The sequence below is a fragment of the Mastacembelus armatus genome, chromosome 18, assembly GCF_900324485.2.
Source record: "Mastacembelus armatus chromosome 18, fMasArm1.2, whole genome shotgun sequence".
Taxonomy (NCBI): domain Eukaryota; kingdom Metazoa; phylum Chordata; class Actinopteri; order Synbranchiformes; family Mastacembelidae; genus Mastacembelus; species Mastacembelus armatus.
In genome coordinates this window covers 12,838,869-12,859,228 of record NC_046650.1, presented here as the reverse complement: position 1 = coordinate 12,859,228, position 20,360 = coordinate 12,838,869, and the positions used below count along the sequence as shown (strand labels likewise).

The 20,360-nt window shown below is 41.0% G+C and overlaps 1 protein-coding gene across 1 annotated transcript; it reads left to right on the top strand.

Annotated features, from left to right (window-relative positions):
• The first annotated feature begins 17,074 nt into the window (after positions 1-17,074).
• On the top strand, positions 17,075-18,376 carry LOC113124266 (alpha-2 adrenergic receptor). Its single transcript, XM_026296863.1, has one exon. The coding sequence runs from the start codon at positions 17,075-17,077 to the stop codon at positions 18,374-18,376; it is 1,302 nt and encodes a 433-aa protein (XP_026152648.1).
• The last annotated feature ends 1,984 nt before the right edge of the window (positions 18,377-20,360 follow it).

Sequence of the window (20,360 nt, the reverse complement as noted above, 5' to 3'; positions counted from 1 at the left end):
TAATTATCTGCAATCTCCATCTCCGCCTCTAAGAAAATTACATCTACTGAATAAATAATCGGTGGGTGCAAATCAAACTGTCTGCTTTGCTTTGTCAATCTTATACTTGCTTGTCAGCAAACAAGTTCAAACAGCTCCGTGTGTTTAATTATTCATGAGGGGTCATTTTTCCTCTCTGCTTTTTGGTACTCCATGACTCCAAAGACTAAGTTTCATCAATTATACAGGAACCATGAGAAAGCACTATTTTCAAGTAACAGCACTTTAAGGCCAGACTAGAAAATCCTTGAAATGTCACAAAGAGCATTAATAATTCTTTGAGAATATTAAAAAAATTGTTTGTTCAGAAAAAAAACCTCATTTTAAGCCTCAGTGAACACTGTGCTGTTCTCTGATATCAAACAGCTATGACTTAGTCTGTTCCTAGACAGAGTAAAGACCATAGTTTAGGATGAGGAGAAACAGCAGCATGATGAAGTGTTTTCAACAACTATTATGGGTTTAGAGCTCAACGTGGTCCCTGGTTAACAGCAGGAAAAAGTCCTTAAACTGAGGGAAAATGAAATTCTTGAATCAGGATTTCATTTTTAAATTAACTCAGGGCTGCACATGAACACACAGCTGCACCAATCAATACTTTTGTAACAGCCAAGGATCAAATGACTGTGTAATGTGAAAGAAGTCGCTTTGTGTGACATCTCCTTCAACAGCTGTCGTTCCCGTCGGCTCGATGGATCGTGTTAACATCTTTCAGTGCATTGTTTTGGTTTCCTGGCCCACAGCTTTAGTCCTTTGATTCAGTCTATTTATTTGTTTTCATATGGTATTTAGACAAAATCTGAGATCAGCTGGTGAACACAGTGGAACATTTAGCTGCTGAAGCATCAGATATTTTCCCCGGCGGTCAGCAAGACAGCAAAGCACAGCTCAGAGACAGAATATTAGATGCAGCTTTAAATGCTAATGGTGACTGTGTAAATAAGCAACTCTTCACCAGCACGTTCACCATAACAATTTAATAATAACCACCAAGTGGCACAAAAACTAATGCAGGTTTAAAGAATGTAAAGGGCTGACAACATGCTGATCGCTGCTGCAAGTGATGTTAATGATGCTGTGCTATCACTAAAACCCACACAGCCTGAAACTGCAGTGAAAATAGAGGTGCATCACGTGCAGTAATACATATCAATAATAAGCTGATTTGAACACAGTTGACTGATCTGAAGTAATGTCACTCCCATCATGTACATAATTACAACAACACCACCTGCTACTTAAGAATGTACCACCTCTGCACCATTTGCTAGATTGACCACAGAGCTTAATGTAATTTCTCCAACATGTCACCAATTCATTCATTGCACTCTTCAGACACACATACTCCCCACGGACCATCGATCTGCCAGTCGTCACTACTTGATATTGTTATTCATGCTACTCTTTGCCCAGTTCCAATCAATTCTTATTCTGTGTCGTGTGCAGCAACAGATTCAATTACAGCTGCACATCCATCTGGCACAGCAACAAATAACATACAGGACACAAATATTTGCAGGGTACGTGTCTTTGCTTGTCTTGAGAAACGCTGCTGTCAGGTCAGACTGTATGCTGCAGTTATTCCTTGTATTGTGAATGGAGTCTTTAAAACTCCAAACTAAGTGCTGAACAACGGTCTCTTTACCTGTGCACCGATGGCTGAACCTACGACCTCATCACTTCTAAGTAAATGTTATGCTTCCACAAATAGCAGCTGATGGGTTTATCTGTCGGAAGTGATTTGTTGCAAATGGTTAAAGCCTGCAGGGTTTAGCAGCATTTCCAAACAGCAACCCAATAAACTCCAGCCACTGACCTTTTTGCTGTGGTCATTGGGCCCTGGTCATTGGCCTTGTTCAGCCCAACTCGATTACGACCCCTAATGCCTCATACAAACACGCAAAGAGCCTCTTGGAGTCAGTGCCCACAAGGCATATCGGGAGGAAACGCCTTAATCTTACTCTTTGTCCCCGTCTCTGCGATGCAGATGTGTGTCTCCATTCCTCATGGAGACTTTACATTAATTTACATTCATTTCCTGAAGACTTGGCCTGACCTAAGCATAACCATTACCTGCCTAACCTTAACCTAACCTTACAGCAAGTCATCAATGTAAGTTTTGGTTGTCACAGTGTGAGTAACACACACACAGACACACTGTGGTGAGTGTTTTTCTTCTTACTGGGTACTGAGTGTTCAAAGATGCTCCTCAGATCAGCCATTTCTTCCTTTTTTTCTCCTGAACGGCTTAATGATATAAATGCCTGACAAAGGATGGGTCTATACATCCTGATGAAAATGAGTTTAATTCAGAAAATTAACTGATCCCACAGACACACCCACTATTTTATTATTATCATTACTGTTGTTATATGTGATCTATATATAAATGATCTTTACTGGCTCTGAAAACACCTGAACATACAGAACATTTGGATGTAATCGCTCCAGCCAACAAATTCGATCCTTATTTCTCAGCCTCTCTTTATCTGTTCAGCTGCTCCAGGCTGAGCTTCCAATCCGTAGTTATGATTCACTTATTATCTCTTCAGGAGAGATGATCACGGTGCTAAATATTGATTGGACCATCTCTCTCAAGGCCGGTAACATATTCAAGCTTTCACTACAAGAGTCATGTGAAATTGACCAACAGCTGCTGGATTTTACTACGTGCAAACAAATCAGGGAAGCGCTCCAGCTGTGACCTCCCTGTCACATCGGGTGACGTAGTGCTGTAGTAGTTACATAACGCACCGAATGGATGTCCAGACAAACAAAAACTTCAGCCTGATAATTTGATGCTGTTGGAGAGAGGAGAAAAAGAACGAGCGGCTCAGAGAACAGGAGATCAACAACCAACTTAGTGACATTTCCCTGACACGACAGCAGCTTTTTTTTTGTCCCCCCACTATATTCAAACAAAATGAAGCACTGACGCTTCAGTGCTGCATCTATTATCAGCATGCAAATTTCAAAAGTTTAATTTCACATCATTACCTTATCTTACCTAACCTAAACACACATTCTACTATTTTTAAGAAACTCTGTTGTCTGTCTGTGTTTTCCAGGATCAGAAAAGTTGCGTTAAAATGCAGAATAATTATCACAGTGAGGGATGTGCCACACAGTGAGACTCCACTCGGCACGATACAAATGATCCTTTAAATGATGCTGATTTTTTGGGAGGGGGGGAATAAAGTTTAGTCTCATTGAAAAGAGATGAGATGTGAGGTGGAACATCAGAGAAGCAACGATGATTGTGAGCAACATCTAATTCCATCTTTCTTTATGTGGCTGATTGCTGTTCCCTGAGATATTCTTTCTTTTATCATGTAAGTTGCATCCCCATCATTATTATAAACAGACTTTAAAAGCACACAGGAAAGAAACAGTTTGTAATGCTGTCCCATGTGCTGACGACATTAATATATTCATATTGTATTTAAATTACCCCAAATTCATCTTCTTCCTTTTTGTAGCATGAAATACAATCACACAATCACACAGAAAGTAACACACTTAACTGCCCTTAGATCTCAAACGCCCAAACACCCCCTTCCTGCTTCACTGTGAGCTCTCCTCTGTGGAAGCTTCCTTTTAGCATTGACTAGCACCTGGCATGGATTATTAGCTGCGACTTCTTCAGCCTCTCTGTTGAGTTCTTCAGTAAACTGAAGGGGACCCCTGCACATCCGGGTGAAACCGAAAACATGGCCTTTGATTGAACTCTTGAAATTCAGAATCAAATGAGATACTCAACTGACACAGAAAGACTTTACATTTTGGAGATGAGTCACAAGGTTTCAGCAGTGTAGGCTGTGAAACTAGAGAAGCATTGCTCAGCAAAACACAGGAAGATTATCTCTACAGTCGGTGTATGTGGCTACTGTGCAGAAACTGTAATACTCCTCTACATTATGATGACACCTCTAATCCAGAAGGGTTTAACATGCTGAGAGTCTTTTTGCCCCAGTGGCTGTTTAAAATGCCAGACAGGTTTACTCATCTCATTTGGTAGATGCCCTACTGTTCCCCAGACAGACTTCCCAGACCTGAATTAACTATCCAGCACTTACTCTGTTCATCTTTGGATTTCACGTCTCTGGTCTTTGTCTCTGTGCTGACATTGCTTCTGCTTCTTTATCTCACTGTCACCGCGAGAAAGAAAACACTTTAAAGAGTTACTCTTTTCTTTTATGTCTTTGGTAACTTACAGTAAAACTGTCTGAAAAGCTGAATGAAGCAGCAATAAACATAAATGGAGGAAATATAGTAAAGATTCAATAAGACTGTGTGAACCTGTCATTACTCTCACACAATTATAGGCCCATTGTTTTAAGACTAGCATGATGCATACCAGCTTAGTGCTGCTTTTATTCCAAATCACTTTATGCAGTTTAACAAGTGTTTTGAAAGCCACTTATATCTCTCGCCTTTCCTCCATTTTCTCTTCACTTGCACACAAGAGATACGAGTGGGATGAGTGGGAGTTATCACAGCATGCCACCTCAAACAAACAGATTTGAATGATGGACCTACGCAACGACACGGCAGCGCTAACAGTAACCAATGCTCTCATGAATAATTGGAACAGCAATATTCTGATGCTGGGTTTCACAAAGGGATATTGGCCTGGCGTGTTGGCGAGAGATAATGGGTGTCCACTTAGGGTGACACGGGGTGATGGAAAGAGAGGAGACAGAAACCACAGTCATATTCCACATTGATTCGCTATCACTGCAGGCTCACAGGGCTGTTGATCCATGAGAGGTAGAATAAAAGTGCGTAATCAAATAAAAGTGTAACGTGTCTGTGGGTCGATCGCTGTGTCAGGGGAATTAGAGCCACTGACGTTTTTAATGGCAGCTTTAAAAATGTGTCTTTTTTTAAATTTTTTAATTTTTTTTATTCCAACCTGCCATTTGTCAACAAAATGTCCAGTGAGCTGCTTTAAACAAACAGCTGTTCCCTCCTATGCTAAGCTACTCGTCTCCAAACTCTGGCCCCACACACACACAGAGACCTGTCCAAAGAAAGTGAACAAAATGTGAAACTATTGCTTCAACAAGAGAACACATATTCTATAAATTGTCCTGTAGGAAGAAAGCAGTAATAAATAAATAAATAATAAAGAAGCTTTTCCAGGAAAGACTAGCAGCTATAATTTGGAAGTGCACTCGACTCAGTCAGACGCTTTGATTTTCTGTTTGGTTACACTCTTTGGGGAAATACCCTCAGCTATGAAATGTGCCTTGTCAAAGAAAAAAAAAAAAAATAACTGCAAAGAGGGCGAAGGGAAGTCAAAGTCATTATAAAGCAATTATGAGGCAGGGTAATCAAGACACCAGGCTTCAGACTGACTTACTGCTCGGATCAACGAAAACAGAGTGACAATAAATATGCGTGTTTGTGCGTGTATATGTGAACGTAGTATGGAGTGAACACTGATGCAGAGATCATCCTGTTGTAATTGCAGAGTTTGGTGGCTGTTTTCCAGCCTGCTTATAAAAAGGGAAATCAGATAACCACAGGCCTCCTGGCTGTACTGACAGAGGCCTGATAATGGGTTGAAGAGGGGGACAAAATCAATATGGCTGTCCCCACCATGAGCCAGAAAACCATCACTGGAGAGGAGATTGTACTTTTGAAATCTACAAGGGATGCCCTGGTTTGTGTCGTCCTCCCAGAAACTCTCCCACACGCTGATGGATTCATGAAATCTGGAGCCATCTGCAGCTGTGGGCAGCCGTAGCCGCTAAAATGTCACATCATTTCTGCTGTAACTGGAAACCAAAATCCTTCAATAGATTTCTTGGAAATTTGGGCTCAGTTTTCAGAAAGCACCAAGCTCTCCTGGTTTCTCCTGTTTCAGCTCAGCAAAACAAAAATCTTAAAGCCAATGCAATATTTGCTAACACCTCATCAAAGAAGATAATGATTCATATTCAAGCGTCAGGACCTGCAGCCCACAGAATCTTTAAAAAGGTCTATTTTAAATTAATATTTGATGATTTTGTTGCAGAAAGTACAAATAAGAAAACAGTACTGATTTTATTTTCTTTCATTTAAATCCACTGTTTTACACAAACAAGTAGCTGATTCATGATGTGTGTAATGTACAGATGAAAACATCTATACACAGAAATATTTCAAAATAAAATCAAGGTTTTAATGGTGTGAACTGAGGCTTGACAGAGTCAGTGCTCAGTGAATGGAAGAGATTTTCCTTTGCTCCTTAATGGCAGTCTTCAGTCTAACTATCAGCAGGCAGTCTCTCTTTTCCAAAAATATGAATTCCAACTAAGACCTGTCTCAAAATTATGTTAATTTTTAATTTAATTATTTTATAACAGATGTTCACACATTCTCATTAAATTAGAAACAGTTTTTTCTCCTGACTTTGCTGGATGGTTCGACTCTAAGTGAACGTTCAGGGAAGCAAAGTTCAGAGTCAAACTGAAAAAGAAAATAGCTCAACATGTAAATGAACAGCAAAGGAAATCAGACGAGACTTCTTAGTGTATTCCTGTATTCTTACGTCCACTCTACAGCACTACATCAACTACCTACAACAAGAACATACTGGTTAAAACCAATGCAAACTGGTCCAGTGTCGTTACTTATATAAAAAGTCAATCTCAAGCTGATGCAAATGTCTGTTTTATGCAGATGACAGATGATATTTATTATACTGGTTCCACACACATTCTCTTACAGCTTCAACTGGTTTATAACACTGGGCAAAATCCTGCAATCCTACAATTTCTGGTTTGTGCTCATTATTTACAAAAACTACTGGACCATCAGACATCATTCCACCGTTCAGCACGTTTTCTTGCTGTATATTTAGGATTTGCTTCATTTAAAGCTTTATATTCAGCAAAATGTGATGATATATTGCACGTGCATGCATCTCGGTCGGCAGGGCTTACTAGGGAGATTACAAGAGGTCAACTAGGGAGAAAAAAAACTGGTCCTTTCCAGTGGCTTTGAAAAAAAAAATCATTTTAAGGCATTTTACTTTAAAAGAGAAGTACTGCAGTCCTTGAGGAATTGAATACACTGCATAAGTACAGGACTTGCTTTTGCCTTGCTGGTCTTACCTTGAGCAGGTATGGATGACTATGGAAGAGGAAGAAAGCTCCCGAGACCACAGTGACCCTGGCGAGTGCGAGGGGCATCTGAGGACACGCACAGATGCAGCAACTCTTCAAAAACTGACCTGACTGTTAAAACCAGACCCGTCTCTGAAGAACCCTCAAGGCAAAGAAGAAAGCAGCAGAGTCGAGGAAGAATAGTGAATATGCTCCAGCATGGAAACACTTGGTTTTACCGAAATGAGCAAAAGAAAAGAGGAAACGTTGGTGTTGTGGTGGTTTGGCACAACTACTGAGATATGTTATTCCAAGTTTCATGGATTTATTCAAAACCTGCTGCTTGTTTTTTAAAGAACAAACTGTACAAGTTGTTTTATTATCAACAGAAACTCCTGCAGCATTGATAAGCTTATAGCAAAAGTTAAAAACATGGCCATGCATAAACAGCCAAGTCCTTTTGATGCGTTTAATCTGTGGAGACACGCAGTACAGGGGCCAAGCTTGGTACTCTGTCCGAAGCTTCCAAAGAGCAGCTGGACACACGTCCTTTCTTCAAGAGAGCCAGAAAAGCTCTTGACTGCTGATCTTCAGGCTTAGCAGTGCGACTTATCTCTGCTCAGACATGGTTTAGCACTTAAATCGAACTGCTGTTTGTAGCAGGGAGGGTTTACAGAACGGTGGAGAGAAAAAGCACATGAACCTCAATCTATCGCTCTCAAAGCCTGAAGCAGCTACAAAAGCTTGTTTTCCTCTTTGTACTAAAGAAATTGCAGACTGAAATTCCTTTCTTCCTTCCCATCAGCAATATGTCACTATCAGCAGGCAAGTCCTGGTTTTCTGAACAAACTCGACATATCAAACCTTTTGCAGTGCGTTGGTTCAATTTCAGGTTAATTATTTTGACAACTTCATATAAATGGGTCCTTTTATTACTCATCCTCAGTTAAAATGACAGTCCTCTGACAGTCCTCCACACTAGCTGGTAGCACTTGACCCAACTTACATGGCAAACAATGAAAATATGAATGAACACATGCCAAAAAAAAAAAAAAGGTCAGTGAAACTAGTATCTCTTTCTGAAGTGAGTACAGGTAGAGCAGAGGGTTCATGAGCCCACAGCTATTCATCTTCACTAATATCTCAAAGGCTTAAGAAAACATTTTTCTTAGAGCAGTGAGTCGATGTCAATTTCCATTTTAGCACTGAGCGTGTGTGTATTTATGAAAACTCTGAGTTGGGTGGAGTAACATTTCCTTAAAACGTGCCACCGATCCTTCAGGTGTACCACAGTAATTATCAATTTGCTTTGCAGGAATTTTCCTTTTACAGCATAAGTATCAGCTGACATTTCAGGGAGTCAACAGCTATCTTCATTTCAGAGCCTGGCCTTTCCATGGCTTGACATTTATCCTGCACTTGATTGGTGGAAAGTGAGGAAGTCTGCGCACTCTACCTAAACCTTGTTTTCCTTGTCGCTTTCGTTTACAGAGTCTGCCCTGAGGGCTGCTGACAAACTGCTCCAAGGCTTTAGCATCTTATGTGGCCTCACAAAGGGCACGAATTCCAAATTCATGGCATTTCTGCTCACGGCCTTAACACGCAATTACATGTTGTTTGGACAGATCAATTCTGATTTGCCAGAAGCTGAACATAATGCAAACAGAGAATTTTGCCTTGAAAAAATAAATAAAACTTTGCAGGCTTATCATGGTGATGTCTGGTTTTAATTAAAATCATTGCATTTTGTGTCCTATGACTCATGAGGACCTAATCCACTATAATCAACCAAATGTGTCCCTCTTATCAGGCATGAGGCTTGTAGAAATTTATTATGGAGGACTTTCACTGAGATGGATTTAGAATAGAAATGAGTCCATTTCTCCCATCTTGCTATGAAACCCGTAAAGTCGGGAGCTTATTTTTCAAACATTTGCTATGCAGTTTCTTTTTTCTCCAGTAGGTCACTTCAGGACAAAGGATCCACCTGGGGATGCAGATAAATGCTGATTTATTTATAAATGTTACATATCAAAGAGACCAATGGAGACTTTTTTTTTTAAAACATTTATTACTTTTATTATCTTTTAATGGCTGCTGGTGTGGTCATTAATAAATATGATTTATGAGAGGTCTCTATGGTTCCAATCATTAATGTATTCACCTCTTGGTATCAGTTAACAGACCTTTAAACCCAATATTCACCGGTAAATGATCAGTGATGCAATAGCAATTAAATTCTAATTTAGCTGAAGTCTGCTGTTGTAAAAAGGAGATGGTCCTAATGCAGGCTCAACTAAGTCAAAGATCTATTAACCTTCACTTTCTGTTTTATTATTGTCGCAGGAGGAATTTAATTTGCGAAGCGACTCTGTTGCCTTTCAGAAACAGTGACGGGGAAGACGTCTGCCCGCACATGCGCCGTCTCCGCTCGCTTACTGCAAGAGAGCAGATCCAGCGGTGAGACATCACAGGGATGGCGGTGATTTATTATTTCATTTTCAGACGGTACTTTCACAGATGGTTCAGAAGATCCACTGGTGTGTGGCACTGCTGAGCTGCTCACAGCTCAGGGAACTGATAAGGGCTGCGACAAAGCTGTCGGCCTCGTCACCATTACCTGGCCGCAGTGAAAGATTAATATCAGGGCAAGACACTGACTGTCCCATTCAAATATTCAGCTATTTTATGGAAGCCATGTTGATTATTCTTAAGAAAACCAAACTGTCTCCCAGCAACGAGTAACTAAAGGGCAAGAAGTGAGAAGAGTCAGAGTATAATTACATTAGATGCTTTAAATTCTCATTAATTTAATCTCATTAAGTTTTTTGGACTAATATTCTTCAGACTGATGTGGGACGAGTACTGTGCCTTTTTAAATGTCTTTTTGCTGCTGTTACTGTGAACTCACATCACGAATAATCTTTTTAAACATTCTGCAGTGTCACTTGGAAACTGCTGACGAAACTCATCCTGTTAAGGTGGTGAGTGTTTCTGTTGTGATGCTGTGGACTGAGGGAAAGCCTGCTGCTCTGTAAGCGACAAGTGTCCATTTGACAGTGACGATGCTAAGCCAGTTCGCCCCATGATCGGTCGCGAGGTCCCCGTTCGCCACTGCCGACATGTGCACCTGCCCTTAGATCCTCTGCGGGGTGGCCAGAAGAAGGACTCTTGCGGGTTTCTGGGACATAGCACCAGGCGTCGCCTAAAGCCCGAACCCAGACTGCTCGGGTGGGCCCCGGGTCGCCTGCGGGCGACGTCACGGTCTTCAATGTCGCTCTAAGGGGTCATGAACGCTCTTATGCCGGCACTAGGACTGGCTGGGGCCCGCGGGGCATATAGCCCCAGACACAGCTCGGACATACGGGCACCAACCCCTCACCAGATAGTGGCGTTCGAGGAGGGCTACATCAAAAAGATCTTGTATGAGGTGAACACAGCGCTACGTCTGCACATGAGTTTCTTTCCAGCTGAGAGCGCATTAAACTGGAGCGCCGATTCCTATCTGATCTCTGACCGTATGACTGTTGTTGGAACAGTCAGACCATAATTCATGTGTCTCACTTCTCTTGTGCTCGTGTTTTCTCATCATCATTCAATGTCACCACCTCGCAGACCAGTAAAAATAAACAAGAGCTACTAACAGAGCAGTAACTATGGATTTTACCTTTTGTCACCTTCTCATTTTCCTCCTCATCATCTGTATTGTCTGCTGAGCCCCACAACAATAAATCCTGAACATGCAGCACAGCTATGTTATCTCTGTTTATGTTTTGCCTGTTGCACAAATGACGTTTTTCTTGCATACATGTGGCTTGTGTAGGACGTCGGTAACTGGACGTACGTCATTTACAAACGTGAATGTGAACAATCAACACACAGATCAGTAAAAATCCAAAGGGAAGGTGGGGAAAAGCAGGCGTCTCATTTCTAACTGACTCCACTTTACAGGTTAAAATATGTTTAATTAACTATCCAGGGTTGTAGCAGTAGGCAAACGTTTGAGGTTTATGCAACACATTTAGAAATATGTTAATATAAAAAGCAAAAAGTCCTGCAGCTTTAAAGGTATTAATGAAACTACATTATGCACATTAAGAAGGAAAAAAACCCTGTAAATCAACTCACCAGGCAGTTTTTTTTTTTTTAACATTTAGTTTTTGGTAAAATGGATTTTAAGTGGAACTGCTGCGTATTATTTCTTTTTACAGCAGTGAATCTACATTTCCTTTCTCTTTTTCTGCACAAAGAGCTATTCAACGAGCACTTCTTAGCCTCTACTTTGCTCCCATGCTGGGTGGTGACATGAATGTTCAGAAGGTCTTGACAGCAAAGCAGATGCAGCACATTGTTATTGTCCCTTTAACATAAAAAAGCAAATCTGTGCTCAATTATTCACTGAGTCGAGCATGTAACCTTAGAAAACTACAAATATGAATGTGAAAGCATAAATTCTCCCCTGTATGTTATGTATCACTGGACAAATAATTAGGGCCATGTCATAACTTTGTCTTTAAAAAGAGAAAATCTTGAAAATCGTGACTCATCCAGCAGTGAGGTCAGAGTCTGACTCAAGGACACTTAGGCAGAGCAGATTAAAAACTAAATGAAAGATGATTTTTAAATGTCACCTTTTCTGAAGGTCAGTGAGAAATCAGTGATGTTTCTATAGGAACATGAGATTCAGAACAAATGAGAAAAGACAAAAAAGCCGAACGAAAGTGTCGCGTTGTTACGGACGCCCAAGGGGTCCCCGAAGCTCCTTCATTTACTGTGCTGCTCATCTATCATAACTCACGCTTCTGCAAAACGGATAATTTGCATCTATTTGATTGAATTAGAAAACACATGCATAATAGATGATCATGGCCGGCTTAATGTCCTGAAAATCCATCATTTTAAAAAAAGCTATAAGAAGCACTCATGAATTTATTAAAGCTAAACCAACCTGAACTGATGTACCTTGAAAAATGGGAGGAAATGAGCAGAAACTAGTAGCATCTAAACAACAAACCTAACAAACACTTTAAATTGATCATTACAGAGTTCTGTCAATATGATGTCCACAACCAGGACCTGAATAAATGTTTCATGTACATATTAGTCAAAGTTAAAATTCAATCTGATTTTAGATTCACATGCAGACATGTTGGCGTGAAAAGTGTTGAACCTAAAACTCTTTTCTCTTGCGAACCTGCAGCCTTGGGTTTGCCACAGAGTAAAACAAAGATGCAGTGAAAACGGGTGATTGATTTTCAAAAACAGCCTGAACAGAATTACTCTTTAACTGGATTGTTTGGTATCAGTGTGGTGCACACACTCCACAAACTGCACAATACTGTCCATTTGTAAGCTTTGAGTCAACCGGTGACGCATGATGACTTATAAATCTTAAAAGACTTCATGGCTGATGCTGATTGAGAAATGAAACTGCAGAAAATGGGTATTGACAGGCTGGTGCTTTTCTGTGTCAGACGTCACAGAGTGAAGATTATACTACTTTTGAGGAGGACACTGCTGATTTTATTTTGTCATGGAGCTGGGCCAGAATCACAGGACGGAAAATTGGGAACAATTCATGTCTTCATTCTATTAAGAACAAGTGGAAGGCAGAAAAGGTCTGCGGCTGCCTGCTGAAGGAGCTTAATGAAGCAGATGCTTAGCTAAAATGACCTAAGATCTGCATAAATTATCTGAGTGACCTACTCATCCCTGGCATTAGTTACAAATTCTGGTTGTGGGATGTATTGTGTTGTAATTCTCTGCAATAGCGGTGCTGGGTTTGGTCACTCAGCTTAGTGTACTGTGTACAAATCTGAGCTGCTCTGCTTCCTGGGGAAATCTTGCTCCCTGACAAGATTTCTCCCTCATCACTGACCAAACCAAAGTAACATCTCTTGCACTACATTTATCAAACCCTCCATTTGGCTGCTAGTGTCTCACAATCTTCCCCGAGTCCCATCTTACCCACATCCAGCTCCTCCAGCCTTCCTACTGCTACTTTCCCATTTCAGCTTACACTCCTGGCCCTTTCCATTCAATTTAAAGCAGCAGTGTTTGCTTGTAATCGATCCAGGGAAAAACAATGTCCTTCCATGCTGGTCATGGTATCAAATTGTTGTTGTGTCTGACAAGTATTTCAGACAGAGAAAAGTGGAAATCACACTAGACAAAATGAAGCTAATGAATTATTTTAAAGTGGTTATTAATTGATCATTGTTGATTGAGTTATGGATGAATCAAATAGTTTCATCTTACCACAGTTTTTAAAAAATAAGACCATGTTAGCACAATATAAACTAAAGCCAAAATACTGTAAACAGCTTCACATATACTCATATATTATATTCACAAATACTAAACACACCTCAGAAATTAAAAGGTATTACAATAAAGGAAAGTTACAATCAAAGAAATCATTTCTGCACTTGGTGATCCAGCTACACTAAGACTGACCAACACCCAGTCTGGTGTTCATGAACCAAGCACAATGCAATTCTGGACCATCAGGGACCCAAATGTGGGTCATTAAAAACCCAAAGTACACAACAATCCTGTACGCCGTCCCCTTCAATGATGCATTAAATTGCCCATCGCTTATTAGTTTTATTGGCTGTTGGGCAGGCGGGTCGTTGATCATAATGACTGGGTTCATTACTGAAGCATGGGGCACTGTACTCACGGTCAGATCTAAATTATTGAACAACAGAGATGAATAAGTGAAAGTCTTGTTCCTCAAAGAAACCATGTTGATGTGAAATATGTCTTTGCAGGAGGAACTGAACTCAAATCCATCTGGCCTTTTCTTTGTGTGTGTAGGAGCTGGGTGCTGGGACTTTTGTGGTCCAGTCTTGTTCCTGTTACTTTTTGGACCTTGCAAATATAAAATGAAAACATAGCAGGCAGTGAAAAATACAGGGCCCGCAGTACAGAAAGAAAAGATTGCTTCAGAGCTAAACGGAGTAGGTAATACAACAAGATCTATGCACAAACACGATCGGAGCAGTATCTGTTTCGATGGACAGGGACTAGGAGACTCAGGTGACTCAGAGAGACTTGCAGATTTGCCACAGGTTTTTCGGATGAGCCCTGAAGCTCATTCTGTACCTGAGCTTCTCTGATTCAAGGCGCTGCATCACTTCCCTTCAACAGGGATGCGGCTGCAGGATTTGTGGGTGTTCACTGGGAGATGTGATGTCACACTGAACTTCATCAGGTCTTGCTACAATCCTGTCAGTTTCACTTACAATTCCTTTTGATTTCTGAACAACTATAAAATAACAAGCATCTATCAATCCAATTCAGGTTGCTGTGAACACCAGAGTCAATGGGCTTAAATGTTAAAGTGATAACGATGATGTTGCTGAACTGGAAAACAGCGTACTGGTTTCAACATTTGTGTTGGCCTTTCTCAGAACTAATGAAAGCTTATCGTACAGTGGAACCGAGTGTGTGGCAACAAATGACCAGACGTAGCAGGAATTTTGATTATTATCGACTTGGTGTTATCCCTGATGTGAGTGGCTGGTGATGATTAGTATGCTGCTCAGATCGATAAAGTGATCCTGCACGGACTTGAAATATTACATAAACCTGGATATGACTGAAGGCTTTAATTCCTATAAAAGGCTTAAACCTGAGCACAGTAACTCAAGGGAAATAGTTTTACCCCAAAATATGGGAGCTCAGACACGGAACTAAGAATCTGTGATTTGGTGTTTATAAGACTCGCTGCTCAGAGTAGGAATTACCAGAGCCACTGTGCGACCTGTCCCATTTTAATAAAATATGGTGGAGCATTTTGCACCACATGTGCATGATGTATCATAATTACTAAAAATATCTTAACACTTTACATGTAAAACAAATAACTCTGAATTATTACCTGCAATTCAATGTCTAAGATTATAAGTCTCGCTGTCCGTAAGGATCAGCTAATAAAAGGGTTCACGCTGAGCTTTCACTCAGCCTGCTCTCCCCCTTATACTTTCTTATTGTGCCTCACAAGCGGCTTTGTGCTCATTTAGCAGTATGCTGCTCAGAGCTCTGCAGGGACCGCTGCTTCATGCAGCTTCTCTGTGGACGGCTGCTCTGAGCTGCTGTCTGGTTGATGCTGCTGACCAGATGTTATAAAGTCAATGTAAACCTTCTCTAGACCGGGAGTAAACCCATGCGTGTGCAGTGTTATACGACCTTCTTGCTGTGAGGCAACGGTGCTAACCTTTCAGCCGACAATGGACAGTCATTCATTATTAAAAAATCTGATCAGCGAGACCTGTAAATCAAAATACCAAGGCCAAACTGAGAAACATAATAAAAACAGAATATTTTGTGTGTTGCACAAAGCACACAAGGAACTGTATTCTGGTGCACCTTAATTCCAAGAAAAGGGTCCTCAAAATTCATCAATTATCAAGGTAAATGAGAACAAACATTTAAAAGCAGCCTTTCGTCCAGTTTAATACAGGGCTCTTGAATAGGCTGCTCCCTGTTAGAGCTGATGTATAAGGAAATGTGCATTTGGATCTTTCTATTTTACCATTTTCTCATAAAGAAAACCACACGGAAATCAACAGCAGTCTATCTAATAATAAACTGTGAGTGTATTCACGCTGACAGTGACACTGTTTTAAGTTCTTTTTATTATTTTAGCCCAAAGTTTGAAATAACAAATTTGTATGAAAGGGCCCTATAACCATGTGACACCTTTATCTTTACACCTCGATTTAGTTCAGGAGTAACTGCACAAAAAGGGAAAACTGCACCTCAGACTCCAACACAACCTTTTTTTTTTTAAAGTGCAGCTTTTGGTCACATTCAACTTTCTCAGGATAAAAGATTAATAAATTGCTCTGCTGCTCATTGTGAATGAAAAATGAAATCAATCAAACCACAAGGAACATCCTGAAGGACACAGACGCTGAGGTTTTTCGCACACGGTGAAGTAAATGCAGCACCAAAGACAACAACAGTCTTGCACTAAGACTTTTCACCCAACCAGCAAACAGTTTTTAAGGTTTTGCACTTTCGAAATGACGTTTTCCCAAAATAGCTAAATAATATGCCACCTTCATTGGCTTTATTGGTGTGTAAGTTTGTGCATGAGTAATCAAAAGCATGAAAATGTGGATGTTTGGTGGTGTGTAAAGAAGTGAAACCCAGCATACTGTTGAAAATACCTAATTTGCCATCTCTGTGCGTTCAATTTGGAGGCTGCTGCCTGACTCTTGACTCTAAAATCCCAACATGGCAACTTCCCTCATCTCACCCCCATCCACCCTCACGCTCCTCCTGCTCAAATCTGCAAGGTTTTTGGTCACATATTTCAATATGTTAACTCAAACAGCCTCTAACCTCCTTATGTTAAAAGTGAGAAAAGGAAGAAAAATCTTACACACTGCACATTAATTACCAGACTTTTTTCTCATAGTGATAAAAACAGCTAATGTAATAGCTGAACCACAACATTTCACATTGCTAATCCTCTGGATATTGAGCTAAGCTGGGCTAAAATACAGACTTGTCCTTCGCCCTGTCATCTTCCCACAATATGAAAAAATGCTTTGTGCCGGGGGCGGGGCGGCACAGGGGGGTTTAATGAGAACACATGGAGCATCATTGGGAGCGAGAACGCACCATGCTGAAGGAAGAAGAAGAAACTGGATGCCACTCAACTCCTGACAAACAGGAGACGCATGGTAAGACTATATCCGGGAAATTCATACTGATTTTCATGTAAGTTGGACACTTTGAGCAACAGGCTACAAATCACCTCCAAACACTATCATCTTTTCATGCGCACTTGTCCATGTCGTCAGATTGGGAAATTGTGCCGCGGAGCCGCGCGTTTTTGATGGACTCTCCTGTCATTAGAGGACTGAGTCAGAATTCATGCCAACATCCATCCGGGCTAGGATTTCCATAAAGCGCACACCGCCGGGATGGATTCTTTTAACGCCAGCGGAATGGACGCGTTCACGGTGATCCATCTGAATTCCTCCTGGAGCGCGGACGGTGGATACTCTTTGGCAGCGATAGCCAGCATTGCTGCTCTCGTAAGTTTTCTTATTCTCTTTACCGTTGTTGGAAATATACTGGTGGTTATTGCTGTGCTAACGAGCAGAGCGCTGAAAGCTCCCCAAAACCTTTTTCTGGTGTCTCTGGCCACCGCGGACATCCTGGTCGCCACTTTGGTGATGCCGTTTTCTCTCGCGAACGAACTTATGGGCTACTGGTATTTTGGAAAAGTATGGTGCGGTATTTATTTGGCTTTGGATGTTTTGTTCTGCACTTCATCTATTGTGCATCTGTGCGCAATAAGCTTGGACCGGTACTGGTCCGTTACGCAGGCTGTAGAGTACAACCTGAAGCGGACTCCTAAACGCGTCAAGTGCATCATTTTAATCGTGTGGCTTATATCTGCGGTCATCTCATCTCCGCCGCTCATATCTATAGACAGCAGCAGAGATATCAGCTCTCTGCCTCAGTGCGAGCTCAATGATGAGACTTGGTACATCCTCTCCTCCAGCATCGCGTCCTTCTTCGCTCCCTGCCTAATCATGGTCCTGGTCTATATCAGAATATACCAGGTAGCCAAAACCAGAACCAGAGGCATGTCGGAGAAAAATCCCAGACCAGATGGTGTTACACAAACTGAGAATGGACTGACAAAAGCCACCTCCCCTTTTCATGGCGACAAAGAGAACGGTCACTGCCAGTGCCCGCCTACGCCCAGCCAACGCACCGTCACCATGGGGCCTCAGACTGAGGATGCTGACATGGAAGAGAGCTCCTCCTCAGAGGGCAAAGGTCACAAATCTCAGCACCAAGACTCGCAGAGAGCCAAGAGGATCAACCAAATGAAAAACTCTCTCTCCAAACAATCCACCCGCATCTCCAAAGTCAGTAACAAATCAATTGACCTTTTGGCCTCCCGAATGAAACGGCGCCGGAGCTCTGTAGCCAGGAAAAAGGTCTCTCAAGCCAGAGAGAAGAGGTTTACGTTTGTCCTGGCTGTGGTTATGGGGGTGTTTGTTGTTTGCTGGTTCCCATTTTTCTTTAGCTACAGTCTTTACGGCGTGTGCCGGGACTCCTGTAGGATCCCTGACCCGCTCTTCAAGTTCTTCTTCTGGATTGGCTATTGTAACAGCTCCCTGAACCCCGCCATCTACACCATATTCAACCGGGACTTCCGACACGCCTTCCAGAAGATCCTCTGCAAGTCATGGAAAAAGTCCTTCTAGATCTGAAGCAGAACTTCTGCACAATTACAAGGGAAATATCTAAGTGAAGTTTGTTTTGTCTGTTTCTGCCACTTGTTAAATCTCATTGTCCTGTTGTGATTCAGTCATGGCAGCGTACACCCAGATTCAACTACTGGGTGTCTCCAAAAGCTTCAACTTAAAGTATGTTTCTATTACAGGCTTTTTCCTATTGAATTGTGTTGTAATGCTTTATAGTGTAACATCATCAGACAAACTCAATACAACCACAAAAGATACACACACTGGTGGATTAATCTGGTGGGGGACCCCAGAGGCAAAAATAATGTGCTTGGCCCCCTCAGCCTGCCTTGGTTTTGTACTCTCTCTGTGCATTGTGTAGATATTTTCTATGCTTTCTGTGCTAGAACTGTGTGGCCCCAGGTTTATTGTGCGGTCATTTGATTCAACATATTCATTTTGAAAAAAATATGCAACATATGAGCACAAAACTGAGATGACAAAGGTTTTTCTTTTCAATATAAAGATTGAAACAGAAACATTCTTAAGAATGGGGGGAAAAACAATCAGCCTCTCTGAAACTCAATCAGATGCTATGTATCATTTGTTTAATCTACATAAAACTGTAAGGTAAAAACAACAACTTGTTAGTTTTGCAGGAGGTCGTGTGCTAATCTTGGCCAGGACCAGTAAGCATGGACTCAATGAGGTTACTGTCTGCTAAATGAGTGAAATGTTGACTAAACAAACAAAACATAAGACCTTAAGACAAGCTGGTAGATGGATTCATTACCTGCACACACACAGCCAGGCTAAGCTAAGCTGAGCTAATACGCTGCTGGTTCTGGTTACATATTTGCAGTACAAACATGAGCGTGGCAGTGATCTTATCTAATTCTCAGCAAGAAAGTGAATAAAGATATTTCCCAATTCACTGAACTGTTCCTAGAGATTGCATAACAAAGCCAGGCTTTTTTCATGCCAGCATTGTGCTTTCATTCATTTGTTGCGTATTTTATTACATCCTTTTATATGTAAAATAAAAACTCTGTTTAATTAGCAGAAACGTGTTCACACACAACTCAGAGCCTTTAAGACACGTCACATCAAGTTGTTTAAACAATTTTCAGAGGTCTGAATAGGGATTATTAGAGAGAAATCAGAAAGTAATGTTTTTAATTCTTCATGACCCATCAAATTCATCTACGACCTTTCTATGGGTCCCACTGACTCAGTGGGTATAATTAAATCATTTTATCCTTGTCCACTTGTCATGATGCTGTTGGCCATGTCGGTCGGCTCTGAGATTTCTGAGTGTCTCTGCTATGAACAGACTTTAAAATGGTTGGAGTGAAGGAAAAACCATATAGCCGTGTTCTGCAGCTACCTGGACTCTTTGAGTGTATCCATGCCATCATCATGGTGATTCATGACACAGCTTTGGAAACAGCAGAAGCACAACAGTAACCCACCTCACCAAAGTCTTGATTACTGATCTTTTACTTGGACCTAGCACACAAGGTCTTATTTTCATTGGCTATTAACGTCTGAATCTTTAAGAATGAACAAATTTATTTATTCTGCATTTATTTTTCAAAAAACTACCTCTGTTCAGTTTTTGTTTATGTTGGTGTTTTTGGTTTTGTATTTTGCAAAGTGCAGTAATACATCTTTCCTCTGCTCACGCTGTCTGCTGTCATGCAAAAATAAAAGATGCAGAAGTGTTACGTCAGCTGCTGTTGCTGTTTAAACATGGAAGCCTGTACAGGGCCATGCACAGGTGCATAAAGAGCCATTATATGGCAAGTCACCTCCAAATGTTGTTGCTGTTTCTTTCCTTGACAGAATAATCAAATACAATGTTCTCTGTATCTGTAGATTAACTATCATTAAATTAAAATATGGCAAGTGTTAATTAAATCCAATTCAGCAGATTACCTTTCCACTGCAAGAGAAAACATTAATGCAAAGCCAGTGACATTTGTTCTCATTGGCTCGGTGTAAA